The sequence below is a fragment of the Anticarsia gemmatalis genome, chromosome 8, assembly GCF_050436995.1.
Source record: "Anticarsia gemmatalis isolate Benzon Research Colony breed Stoneville strain chromosome 8, ilAntGemm2 primary, whole genome shotgun sequence".
Taxonomy (NCBI): Eukaryota; Metazoa; Arthropoda; class Insecta; order Lepidoptera; family Erebidae; genus Anticarsia; species Anticarsia gemmatalis.
The window spans coordinates 975028-988870 of record NC_134752.1 but is presented as its reverse complement, the minus strand read 5'-3'; the positions used below and the strand labels follow the sequence as shown (position 1 = coordinate 988870).

At 36.5% G+C, this 13843-nt stretch overlaps 1 protein-coding gene across 1 annotated transcript; it reads left to right on the top strand.

Moving 5' to 3' along the window:
• The first annotated feature begins 10134 nt into the window (after window positions 1–10134).
• LOC142975007 (ecdysone oxidase-like) lies at window positions 10135–12975 on the top strand. The gene is made up of 4 exons (XM_076117617.1): window positions 10135–10155; window positions 10456–10580; window positions 11017–11150; window positions 11412–12975. Exons 2-4 carry the CDS (start codon window positions 10463–10465, stop codon window positions 12930–12932), a joined length of 1773 nt encoding a protein of 590 aa, XP_075973732.1. The 5' UTR covers window positions 10135–10155; window positions 10456–10462; the 3' UTR covers window positions 12933–12975.
• Window positions 12976–13843: the final 868 nt, after the last annotated feature.

Sequence of the window (13843 nt, the reverse complement as noted above, 5' to 3'; positions counted from 1 at the left end):
TAACTCAAAAATTACAAGCCCATGATTCGGGATCTGATACCAATAAAAAACTGTTTCTTTACCGAATTCAGTCCATAAACCTTATTACTTAGTGAAAAATGCGTTGGCAGGATTGAAAAGTGTTTCGTTTTATCGGATATACTTTTACGGTTAAACCGCAATACTGATACACCTACCAAACCTCAGTAAATGGGCTATTTATAACTAAACTGACCGGTAGTTCCTGAGATTAGCGCATTCAAACAAACAAACAAACTAGAATAATATTAGTATAGATTTAAATTACTCTAAAGCAGAGCCGTAATGCTCTTTCATAAAAATACATCAATCTTAAAAAAACACATCTACAATTCGTATCAAAAGTCCAGTTTCTCTCTACGAAAATAAACACGACAATTACTTCTCCAACTCGAACTAATGTATAGTTTCCAGCTATTTCATTCCGCTAATAGTCTCGGTATTTACGCCCGTGCAATCTTATTAACAGACCTCTGCTTCTAGTTTGTTACACTGGACATTGAAACCGCTCTTAAATGATTAAATATACTTTTTTTTTGTTCTTGTGTCTCACTGCTGGGGCGTTTTTTGTTAGTTAGTTTTCTTGTTTATTAAATGCAAAGGGACTATGAAGAGTTCTATAATTTTCGATAACAGGGTCTTAGGTTTGATTTCTGTAATGGGCAAACGTTCGTAGAGTCTTTGTATTTGTTGGATTCAACAACAACCTTGTATATGACAATTGACCAATATTACTACATAGTATATCGGTCAAAAGGCATTTTCTAATAAAAAAACTAATTTTTCATCATTTATTTGACCAGAAATCTTATATGTATATGTATGTCGAGAGAGACTGCGTGAATTATTTGCCAGGCATGTTGTGCATTGTCAAAGAAAAGTTGGCAAAACACTAAGTAAGTATGCAAAAACTGATTGAAATGTAAGCAAATACAAAAATGCCTCACTGCCTTTATTCCCAGTATACATATTAAACTTATTAAAATAGAGAGGCGCCCGTAGCCAGTTGCGCTCACCGGTCGGTAAACGATCTGTGGGTTAAGCTAACCTTGGCGCGGTCATTCCACAGATGGGTGACCGCATAGTGGTATTTGAACTGGGCGTCTCCGTGCTTCGGAGGGTACGTTAAAGGTCGGTCCCGGTTGTTGTCAATCAAGATAACAGTCGTTAAGCCACGTCACAGGCCTTCGGGCGGCTTGAACAACTTTGACACTAGGTTGACCACTAACCATACGATAAGAAGAAGAAGACTTATTATAATTCACCATTCCATATAGTTTCATTCCAGTGTACGGGGTCAGAAAGATACCCAAAAAACAAGTGATGTGCGTTCGTCTCAAAAGTTATATTCAATTTGTAACGCCGACCCGACTCTTGTGAAGTTTTGACTGAAAATTAAAACTAGGTAACTTTGTTAAGGATTTTTAGAAATAAATAAAGTAGTAGTAGTGAAAAGCAGTGACAGTTGAGTGGTATAAATTGGTACCTCCCACGCAAGTGATTCGAACCGGAGGCTAGACACCGATGACTTTTCGAAGTTATGTTGTATTAGAAATAATTATCACTTGTGAAGGAAAACATAGTGATGCAACTTTACATGCCTGAGAGTTCTTTAGAACAGTTCTTGAAGGTATGCAAATTCCCCAACCCGCAATTGGCCAGCGTGGTGGACTCAAGGCCTAACCCCACCCTCATTACGGCATGATACTTGCCCAGCAGTGGGACATTAATGACTTTATTTATTTAAAGAACTGCGATAGTTGAATTATGTATATTTTTAAAACGTCGTCTGATGCGCTATAGAAGTCGTCATTAGACTTGGTTGACTTCGATAAGGTATGCTGAATTTTAATCATGAGCCAAAAAAATAGATCTTAGTATTTTTGTCATGAAATGCTAGTGATGATCCGGGGAGTGCCTCAGAGAGCACGTAAAGTAGGCCTGCCTAACCTCTTGCTTATCGGGTTATATACCTTCTCAGCGGGTTATGAGATATGGAATAGAAAATGTACCCGTGTATTGTGCACATACTTGAACACTGTAAGAAAATTCAAACTCTTGCAATTTTTTTTAACCCGTAACCAATATTCCTCTAGGAGGAACAATAAAATGATTACCTACATGTATGTACTGTACCTTCAATAACCTACAAATTACACACAGACTAGCAAGTAACAAACGGTACTAATAAACAATAGTAATCCCTTAGTTTATGGGTACAGGCCGTAAGTACGAACATAAAACAAATGGTATCAGCCTGTGTCGTAGCGTATGAACACGCAAGAAATAATATCTTCAGACATCCTAGTATATATCTACCTATCGTATGGCTAGTGGTCAACCTAGTGTCAAAGTTGTTCAAGCCGCCCGAAAGGCCTTTGACGTGACTTAACAACAACCGGTACCGAATTTTTACGAGCCCTCCTAAGCACGGAGACGCTCAGTTCAAATACCACTAGGCGGTCACCCATCTATAGAATGACCGCGCATAAGGTTGCTTAACCCACAGATCGTTTACGGATCGGTGAGCACAACTGGCTATGAGCGCCTCAGACATCTTAGTGGAATTAGTAAATAGAAAGGTCGGGAGAGAACGCCCTAGGTAGTATATCTCTCTAGTCCCGTTAAATTGTGTCGTGACAGGACAAGTGGCACTATTTGTCCTATTTGGCCCGTAGTGAGACAAGTGCCACTGATTTGGTGGCAATAGGCCCGGTGCAGAAAATCAAAGGACTAGTGGTCCCACTAGTCTCTAGACGTAGGCGACAATCCCACCAGTCCCACTGACTTATTATGGGACAACAGATACTTGGTATAGACGTCGCCAAACAACTTGAACATAATTTGCTGTATTAGAAAGTAAACAGAATGTAGACCCAGTGCAGTGGACACTTGGTTGGCTGTTATACCAGTCGGGTGGTCGAAGCTGAAACGCCCTCGCCTTTGCGCAAAACTATTATTCCTAAACTGACCTAAAAATCGTTCACTAAGATATAGCGAAATTGTTCAAGTTGTTTGGCGGCACCTATACTTTGGTAAGAAAGTAGACATTATACGAACTAATTTTGACCTGTAATAAAAATAATAATATGTTTACCATGTTTAACAGAGGTGGATACGCGCAATAAAATAGTGATGTCCTTTAAAATGTCAGTTACTTTGTAATCTTAACTGTCGTCCTGTATGACAACGTGTATTGATATGAATGAAATAAGGGAAGTTTGTAGAGATCGTAGCAACTGCCGTTCTTTGGTCTTTGTGTAATCTTAAGGTGAAAAGTATGTATGAATTAGGTAGGTAGTCGATATTGCTTTTCTTGTCACAATACTAGACACCAACTTCAGTGCCAAGATATAAATAAAAATATATGGGGAGGACGTATATTAGGAGAAGAGCGTCATAAAATTAATTTATGTTTATTATTTTAAGTCATAAATAGTGAATTTATTGCCAGATTGGAAAGAAGAAATATTGAATAACGATTAAAATCTTTTAACCAATCTTGCTTTACAGTTCATTACTTTTTTTAATAACAAATATTCGATCATTTGACGACCTTTTTAAGTAGTGAATTACAGACATGGCTCTTTTCCTATAGAACTATTCAGTTTTGATCTGTCTTTTAGAGATCTTTAACAATAACTGACTGCTTTGACTGCCTCCGTGGCGCAGTGGTTTAGGTCGCCACGCCGATACCACTGCAACGGGAGGTCGTGGGTTCGATTCCCACACGGGACAATTATTTGTGCGTTCCACAAATAATTGTTTCGGGTCTGGTTGTGCTTTGTGTCCGTTGTTTGTATGTTTGTAAAAGTCCCCGCGACACAAGAGCAATTCTTAGTGCGGGAGGTGTCTTTTTAAATAAAAATAAAAATAAATAAATAGAGCAAAACCCACAGAATTAATCAATAAAAATGCAATAAACATCAACACATCAAGAAAACACATTTTCAAGTATCTTTTTATTACTTTTTCAACACTTAAAATACGAAATATCTGTCAAATAAACTTTAATCTTTATGACTATAAAAATAAAGATCATTTTACAATGATAAATGGTGAAATAATCTAACTATTGTAAATCAAAAGCTTTTTATGTGACACTAAACAATTTTGTGGTAACGTTAAGTTTACACTACATTTGAGGATGTTATTCTAAATTGAATCTTTTGTTAGTTTTATAGAGTTGAATTTTCAATGTGTTTTTGGCAGTATATTTTTCATGAGATGAAGTTTTTTAGTGGGTACAAAGTGAAAGATTGTGTGACTTTATTCGTATTAAATTGGAGTTTAAGTAATATACTACCATTTTAATACATTTCTTTCGTTATTCTCATACATAATATTTTGTCACTGTATCTATCGGATAGGTTATCTCTAACACATATCTTACGAAACTGGCCCTTTATAACGATATCTCCTGAGTATACTGAGTCATCTAAGAAATTTAGGTATTTCATTATTTTTATATAAACGTACATAATAAAGTGTATTTTTTTTATAAAAGAATAAAAATTACACGAGTAACAATAACAAAAATCAAAACATTTTTTACCAAAGAAAGGAACACTTTGCCTTCAAATCGCTCTCCTGTAAAATTACTATAATTTCAGTTGACTCAATATACTAACGAGGTATTGATATGTCCTTTTATTTTATTAGAAAGTCCTCTGCAATAGGAATCAAGTTCATACTTTTGTTGTAATACAATGTGAAAGTCGATCTGTCCGTTACATTTTTGGCTAAGCAGATGTATTATTAACTGTTATAAAATAAAGTACGGAGATATGAGCTAGGGTTGGAACAGAAGCTATTTTTTTACCGACTTCCAAAACAGAAGGAGGTTCTCAATTCGACTGCATGTTTTTTTTAAGCCTATGTTTCCTTTTTCGTACAACAGTAAGTGACCTACTTTTATTTACATTTTTCTAGGATCAAATTTATTGATACCGGTATAAAAGCTAGATATTCTTTTCATATAAAAAATGTAGTACTGCGGTTCTGTAATTCATGAGGCAATCAATTTCACCAAATGAGATAGGATTCAGAATCCTTAAAGGCAGATTCTAGGAAAATCCTACGCCTCACGTGATGTATTGCGTTACAGTCAAAACGACTTATCTGCCAAAAGTGTTTTAACTGATATTTCATGAATGTTTAATGTATTTTTTTATACTTACATAATATGATGCTCTGGGTACCCGTTAGTTACGAAATTAGTAAGCTACAACCGGGGTTAGAAAGAGCAAGAGAATTGAGAATGTATTTTTCATGAAATGCAATGAATCAGTTTTGATAGGTGATTTAGTGATTACTTTCTTTTTAGGCTGATGTCGATGATATACGTGGGTCGAGAGTATACACTCAAACATACACGTAAATTTGTAAGTAACGCAATTCTGTACAAAATTGCTGCCGAAATAGTTCCTACGACGCCCGTCAGCGGCGCTGATCAGCTTTCATACAAAATTTTTCGATGACAGGTTATCGGTAGTCGATAGTAGTAAAAGATGGAGCTACAGAGGGGCTATGCCTTTCTCAGTCGACTACTAGTCACTATACTCGTAGTGTGCATTGTTTTCTCCCTTAGATTTAAGTAATTAACACGTTACGTCAAAGCAGCAATGTACTAATAGTGGCCATTAATTCGACGTACACTAGTTGTCAACTGAGACACGTGATAGGCACGCTGTAAACTACACAATGCGGTAGTTTTTTTATGTAATACGCAACGAAGACTTACGCCACTGACATCAGCGTAATAAAAATACAAAATACAAAAAATGTTACATTTATTTATTTAAGGAAAAGGAAGCCTTAATCAGAATCCCCTGAAAAGTACTTTGACTGCAACACAAATACAGACATTTTATTTACTAACACTTTTTGATCTTCACTCCGGTAGACACGTTCATACCATCAAATAGAAGCCTTTAATAGGTTAGTGAAAACCCAAGTAAAGCCTTTTGATGATCTATCAAAGGTCAAATGAAAATGTGATTGGACGTCTTCACAAAAGAACTTTTAAGTCATATGTAAATTGAAAATATCTTTGCTTTTGTGATTTTGAATTAAAGTCATCTAAAAGATTGGTTAGGTGCAGAAGAAAACAAGGCCCTTGTGGCTTAGTTAGGAACAGCCGGAAAACGCGGAGCGATCTCTGAGGTTAAGCTATGCTTGCGGAGTTGGTTCCGTGGATGGGTGGCTATCTAATACACAACGAGTTCTTGAGTTCTTCGAGTGTTTCTGAAGGCACTTTAAATTGTGGGTCCTGGCTATAATTTTCAAAGATGTAAATATCTTACAACAAAACAGCTTAAAATTCGTAAGAGATTATAAGACCCGTTAGCAATTTCGTATTATGTAATGAATCTTCCAAACGCCGCCGTAGACATTGAAATTTATAACGTCCAGGCGCCTCTTTGCAGAAAACGCGTCAAATAACTACAAAAAGGCAATCAAACAACTGAAATAGAGGAAATAAGGCATGATATCAATAAAGTGTTTGAATTACGTGATCGTTGTAACAAAGAAACAAAGATAACGAATAAAGTAAGGTATCAGCTACTAATCAGGCCGTAAGATAAGTTTAGTTGGATGAAACTTTGCTCAAGTTTCATCCCGTTTCATCCTTTCGAAACGTGATTAGGATGACAATTGATGATATTAAGCTTCTCGCTTATAATTTGGATACGTGAGGTCTCAGATAAAGGGTTTGTTTGATGTGTTTCTGTATATGTGCTTAGTAGAATTCTACGGTAATTTTTTTAAGTATTTGTGTAGGGAATCTAATTTAATGATATTGGTTTAAGATTCTCGATTTTTTTTTTCTGAGCGGTGTACGTCTCAGCATACGCGCTTACATATGTGCTATCTCAGTGCCTCCTAGAGCACGTAAAGCCGTCGCTCTTTCGCCTGCCCTCTCAATAGTCGTGGCGGCTAAGCCGTCCTACAAGGCTATGAGAGCAAAGTAATAGAGAGCGTACCTGTGTATCGTGCACACATTTGGACACTATAAACAAAGTCCTGCACAGTTGGCTTGTTTCGATGAAACTGGCCGCCGTAGTCGAATATCGGCCAGCAGAGCATTTAATCACACTACGTGCTAAAAGAACCTGGCATTATACTATTTGCCGTCAACTGAGAAGATGAAAAAGATGCTGGCTGTCCCCGATAGCTTCCCCATAGATCCACAGTACCTTGTATTGGCATCGATAAGTGGTAATATATGTTAATTCTGGGTTTATAAAAATATAAAAGTAGATTAAGTAAATAAAAAACACAGGAAAGACATAAAATATATTGTGTTAAAAGTAATATAAAAAATATCAGCGGTTGCTGGGTAGCAACCAAAAATTACAGTAACATATTAAAACAAAACCCGTTTAATATCCATACAGGGTTATATAGAAATTCTCGCCTACACAAATTCAGTTTACAGCAAACGTTTCTATTGTAACAAATGTTTGAAGATCCTCTATAATGACAGCTATTTCCTAAAAGAGTATCATGGAACCTTCCATTCACAAAAATACCTGTTTTCACCGTATATTTTAATTCACGCGATCCGTGTATTTGTTCTGATTCCAGTAAACACAATATCTACTGAAGCGTGTTTGTTTTATGTCACTAATTGTTTTGTTACCCTCCCTCTAATTTCGTCTTTTACAATTTCATCTATGTCTTTTTCATCTGCAAGCTAATTTACACCTTAATCTTCAAACGTAAAGTTGACATTCGCTTGTGTGATTTTGGTGGTTATGTTTTTTTTTGTCAATGACTCCAATTTGAAGGTTCTATTAATGCGTGCGTTAACTGTTCTGTATATTTTTAAAAGGACCTCTGAATTCGATTAATCTTTTGCTCCATATATGTGACGTTCTCACTTTGTAGGTATTTTAGAAAATTTCAAGCCAAATGGGTTTGGGCGAGCATTAAATGGCTTAGACCTTAATGAATCAGTTAATGCGTTTAAATTATCACTTTATGTTTCATTTTAAGGTTTCTTGGGAACGTTTTTTTAATTAATTAAATGAATTGCTTCTAACGAATGGCTTGGAAATCACATTGTGCAGAGATCTCGTTTAATTTATTTAGTTTTAATTCTATAAAAATAGGTAATATACTCGAAATTTGTTAGGTTTTCATTAATTGCCCAGTCATTTTTAACCGACAAAAAATAAAGAAAAGGACTTTCTCAAGTCGACCAGTTTTTTAAAGTATAGTCCGATTTTTCATATTAATGTTAAGTTAAATAAAATAATATAACGGAAGCATAATACTAAATTACTCTATTGCTCTATTGGACAAATGTTTAATTGGTTTGCAAAAAATATAAATGTCAAAGCAAAATACTGTTTGTTCGTTTGTCCCTTTATCACGTAAAAATGGCTTAGCTGATTTAATTGTAATTGTCGGGATTCGTTTACAACCCGGAAAACACATTGGGTCTTTTTTAAAAAATCGTCCAATTGGCGGCTGAAATAGCGAATCAAATATTTAAGACGAGTGGGGGAGTCATTTTGTCATTTTGATTAATAGTTATTTGTCCGCTATAAAGATACATTTTAATATTTAACGAGAACAAAACCGAGAATTTAATAAATTCCTTTCTTTTTAATAAATGATTTAGCCATGTCCTGTTGAACCCTTTTCAGGAGTGAAGGAGCCATTGTGTAATGTGAATAAAAGTAGGAAATAAAGCCAGAAACTTCAGCCGCTTAGGTATTGATGGTCTTCTTCTTGTCGTATGGTTGGTGGTCAACCTAGTGTCAAAGTTGTTCAAGCCGCCCGAAGGCCTTTGACGTGGCTTTACGACTGTTATCTTAATTGACAACAACCGGGGCCGACTTTTAACGTGCCCTCCGAAGCATGGAGAGGCCCAGTACAAATACCACTATGCGGTCACCAATTTATGGAGTGACCGCGCCAAGGTTTGCTTAACCAACAGATTGTTTACCGACCGGTGAGCGCAACTGGCTACGGGCGCCTCAAATTACTGATGCTAGTATGTGACTGCTGACTACGAGGTCTCGAGTTCGGATATCGGGTCGGGCTATTGGTCAAATAGCATTCTGCTAGATGAAGTGACAGCAAATGTATGAAGAAAAACCGTCATAATTTTATCTGGAAAAACTATCTGATAGTTTTTTCTGAGTGGTGTCTTGCGTGTGTGTGTATGTGTGTGTGTACGAATTGTATCGTAAATTTAATTGCCTAATAAAATAAACTATCACTAATAACAAATTTAATTATTTAGTACATTTGCGTCATAGATTTAAGTAGAGTAATTAATTAAAATCCTTACTTACTTGGGTAACTAATTTCAGGACCATACAGGTAGTTTCTTATAAATTATTGTATTACTTATTATTATTTGTAAATAAAGAGTCATTAGCATCTCGATTTTCTATAGTCGGACCTATCTAGTACTGTAACTTTGTCATTTTAAAATGTTATACTTGAAAAATAGATTGGTTCCTCTGGCAACCAGATGTGCTGTAGCACAATTCTCTACAGTTGGCACGGCCAAATATAGTCAGTTTGACGTTTAAAATGTACTACCCAATTAGTTCCTACGACACTCGCTAGAGGCGCTGATCAGGTTTTCGTACAAATTCCTCGATAGGTGGCCGGTTGTTGATGGTCGATAGTAGTAGAGAGTTGAGCTACTGATCGGTTTTCCCTGCAAAATGGCGGAATAGTTATATACATTATATGTTATATGAAAAAATAATCAATAGCACTAACGTTTGCTAGAACTACCCTAGCGGAGTCTAGTGTATTAGCATTTTTTGACACACCCTTTAAATTTTCGTTTCGTAAAATTTCCTTTAAACGTCACGCGTTCGTACTTGAATGGATTTTTATCAAAATTTATAAGGTAATAAACTATTATTCTGGTTTGTTAACACAATTAACAATGTCTTTAATGATTGAATAGGTATCTATTAAACTACTAGCAATTTTATTGCATTTGCCTTGTGCCGTCGAAAAAGGTAAGGCTTGTTATTTGTCGATCTTGTGTTTGCAGAGGACAGTTTGTCAGTACATCAATGTTGTACCAAGCTTGATAACTATATTCATAGGATAGGTGTTCAAATTCAAAGGCAATGAAATAGGGCCCCTTATCATCAGGTAAGATGGCACGCAGATTTTTTTTTTCCTGTCCAATCTGGACTGGGAAGCTACTACTAGGACAACTATTTGAAAGCCGTAAGCGGTACATTGTCTTTTTCAATGCTCACTTAGATTATAGTGATTAACACGTTACATCAAGGAGCTATGTACTTGAGATACTAAATATGCATGTTGATCTTGAACCCAGAAATCAAGTTTCACATCACGTAAGATCTCGTAAATCGTTATAAAAGGTTAATTAATCAAGTTGTAATTATATTTAATAGAGGAATGTACCAAAATTATTTGTCCCTGTAGCTTCAAGATGCTCATCAACGCGTCTTCGGCACAGTCGCTCATCACTCTCGTCCAAGCCGCTTTGAAGGTCCTCACAGTCCTGAACATCGCTTCCTACAAGTACCCTGAACAAACTTGTGTGTATGGTAAGTCATCCCATTTGTTTGTTACTCTTTTGTAGCTCGATTCTCTACTACTATCGACTACCGACAACCGACCTGTCATCGAGAAATTTTGTATGAAATACTGATCAGCGCCTCTGACGGGTGTCGTAGGAAACATTTTGGCAGTACATTCTAAATGTCAAAATTTCGGTAGCTAGCCGGTTGTCGGTAGTCAATAGTGGTACAGAATTGCATTAAAAACTTGACATCAAACATAGGTTTTCCTGATATCCGTACGAAAGAAGAGGGTAGGCACAACTATTGCAAAAAGCTTAAGGTAAACAATGGCTAAGCCTTCCAATGGAGCTGTCGTCTAAAGATTTTTAGGTCGGCAAATGTGATTGCCAAAACAGTTTCAGGATAACATTACGTATTCTTTCTTTAGAACAAATTTTGTAACCTTTCTTCTATTTCCCAGATGGCCGTTCTTTTGATTACGTGATCGTAGGAGCTGGGACCGCAGGATGTGTACTGGCTAATAGACTGGTCGAAGATAATGAGACTACGGTGCTGCTCATAGAAGCAGGAGACAGTCCTCAAGCTGAATCTGATGTGAGTATTTAAATCGAATTAACATTTTTTCTTCTTTCCTTATTCCTTTAATAAAATTTTGTTCAGTAGGTACTTATTCAATAATATAAAGAAACCCTCTCTCTTGACGGCCTGACCAGTTACCGAACTTATTTGAACATACAGAAATGTGCAAAGGACACTTCTTTCTGGTACAGCTACTTCAAGGACCTATTTGATTTCGAATAAGAATGCTATAATCAGATATTATATAGTGAGGTAAACTTATATATTCCTTTTTAGACCCCCGCGTTGATGCTGTACTTACAATCAAGTGCTGGATCATGGAATTACACGGTAACCGATCCCGCGTTATCACGCGAGTCTCACAAAGAAACGAAAGACGATTTAGCATTAGGCAGAACTCTTGGAGGAAGTAGTTCTTCAAGCTACCTAACTTATACTCCAGGCAGCAAAGAAGACTATAACGAATGGGCAAGAATGTTAAACGATACAACTTGGACTTGGGAAAATGTACTGCCATATTTGAAAAAGTCTCAAAGGCTTGAAGACGAGGACCTTGCTAAAACCGATGGTGAATTCTTCGGGCAGGATGGTAATATCGGTCTCACGGTACTCCGCGGTACTAGTTCTATAAAAACTGAACCGTATTTCAAAGCTTTCAGTCAAGCAGGGATCCCTAAAATAGCAAGCATGAACGGCAACACTACTCTTGGTTATTCCAACGCTATTTTCACGATCAGCAATAACCTTCGCCAGAGCAGTGCTGTGTCGTATCTCTTACCAGAGAGAAACAATCCTAATCTTTTCGTTTTGAAAAATACTATGGTTAAGAAGGTCATATTTGATGGATACAGAAGGGCGATAGGTGTTGAAGCAGTCACTTGTGACAAAAGATACATTGTCATTAAAGCGAGAAAAGAAGTGATACTATCAGCTGGTGTTGTCAATACGCCTAAAATTCTTATGCTGTCAGGAATCGGTCCAAGAGACCATTTATGTGACCTCAAAATCCACACAGTCGCTGATCTTCCAGTAGGCGAAGGCCTACAAGATAAATTAGGAGTAACCCTGGTATATAATATGACGAATAAAGTGATTCCTTACAGACCGTTTAATCCCTACAATTTCCCAGCAGTGGTACTATTGGGGCATGTGGCTGTAGATAATTCATCTGAAACAGCAGACTATCAATCAGTAAATTACATCAATTATCCAAAGTTACTCATCAACTATTGTACTTTTACATATTTTTACAATGATACTATTTGTAACAATACTATAAGTACAAGTGTGAACTCGCAAATGATGTTCACGTTAATTAACAAGCAGAAATTCAAATCTAGGGGAAGGATCCTTTTGAGAAGCAGGAATTACAGATATCCTCCATTAATTTATACTAATTATTACTCTGTAGAAGAAGATTTAGAAGACCACGCGAGACTTTGCCAACATTACTCCGAATTTGAGGATACAGAATCTTTTAAGACCTTAGGTGGTAAATTCAAAGACCCGAAATTGAAGGCTTGTGGCAAATACAATAGGAAAAGCATAACATACTGGAAATGTTACGTGCGAGCAATGATGACGTCACAGCATCAGTACAGTAGCACTTGTGCTATGGGGAAGGTCGTTGACCCCCGTTTGAAGGTGTATGGAGTAAAAAGGTTGAGAGTGGTTGATGCCAGTGTAATGCCTTTTTCTACTACTGGAGGTACTCTGGGTTCGACATTCATGATTGCTGAGAAAGCTGCTGATATGATTAAAGAGGATAATGAAGATGAAGATGGGTATTGTTATTAAAACTACAGCTATTGACTTAAGATGGTGTAATGACAAAAAGTAAATGATTTATAAAGATTTGAATTATATTGGCTAGTTTTATTATTTTGTTGTTTTACTGACTTGAAAGAGGTTTTAACAACAAGAGGTATACGATTAATATCTGCTTTTTTTAATAAAGGATAAACTATACAAACAAAAACTCACTTTAATTAGTATAATCATAATATTGTAGTATCGTAACAACGATTTTGGAATTCCTACTACCTTTCCTACTATTAAAAACAGACATACACCAAAACGATTAAAGTGTTCGCCCAATTTAAACCGAACTGAGTACCCACAGAGTTTTGCGAGTGAACTATTCAACTAAATCATACGAATAAATGGGAAACTAGGAAAAACTAACACGAAATTCACTGAACACTGAACCAAGTACTGTACGTAAAAGTTTGGGTGAATATTTGTATTTGGTCAATTCAAATTTCAGTTAGTCAAATTTAATAATATAGAAATTTTGCCACGTGTGTTATATTTATATAATTATAACCTTTTTTATAGCCATAGCCAGTTGCGCCGGTCGGTAAACAATCTGTGGGTTGAGCAAACCTTGGTGCGGTCATTTCATAGATGCGTTACCGCATTGTATTTACCGCATTTATTCTGTATTGGAATCTAGCCTCCGATATTCGTAAAGCTTTCTTCACTCATATTCGGTTCGGTACGTTCGGTTTGGTAATATTTTTTTAACAAACAACGAAACCGACTCGACTCACTAGTTCGGCTTGTGCCGATTGGGTTCATCTACAGAGAGGTATATTCCGTTGTAGCGGCTCGCTACATACAGCGACATCTACTGGGACCAACGCGCAACCAACCACCACGCGCAGTGTGACTGATGTCACAAGTCCTAGATCGCGCTATCGAAGTTT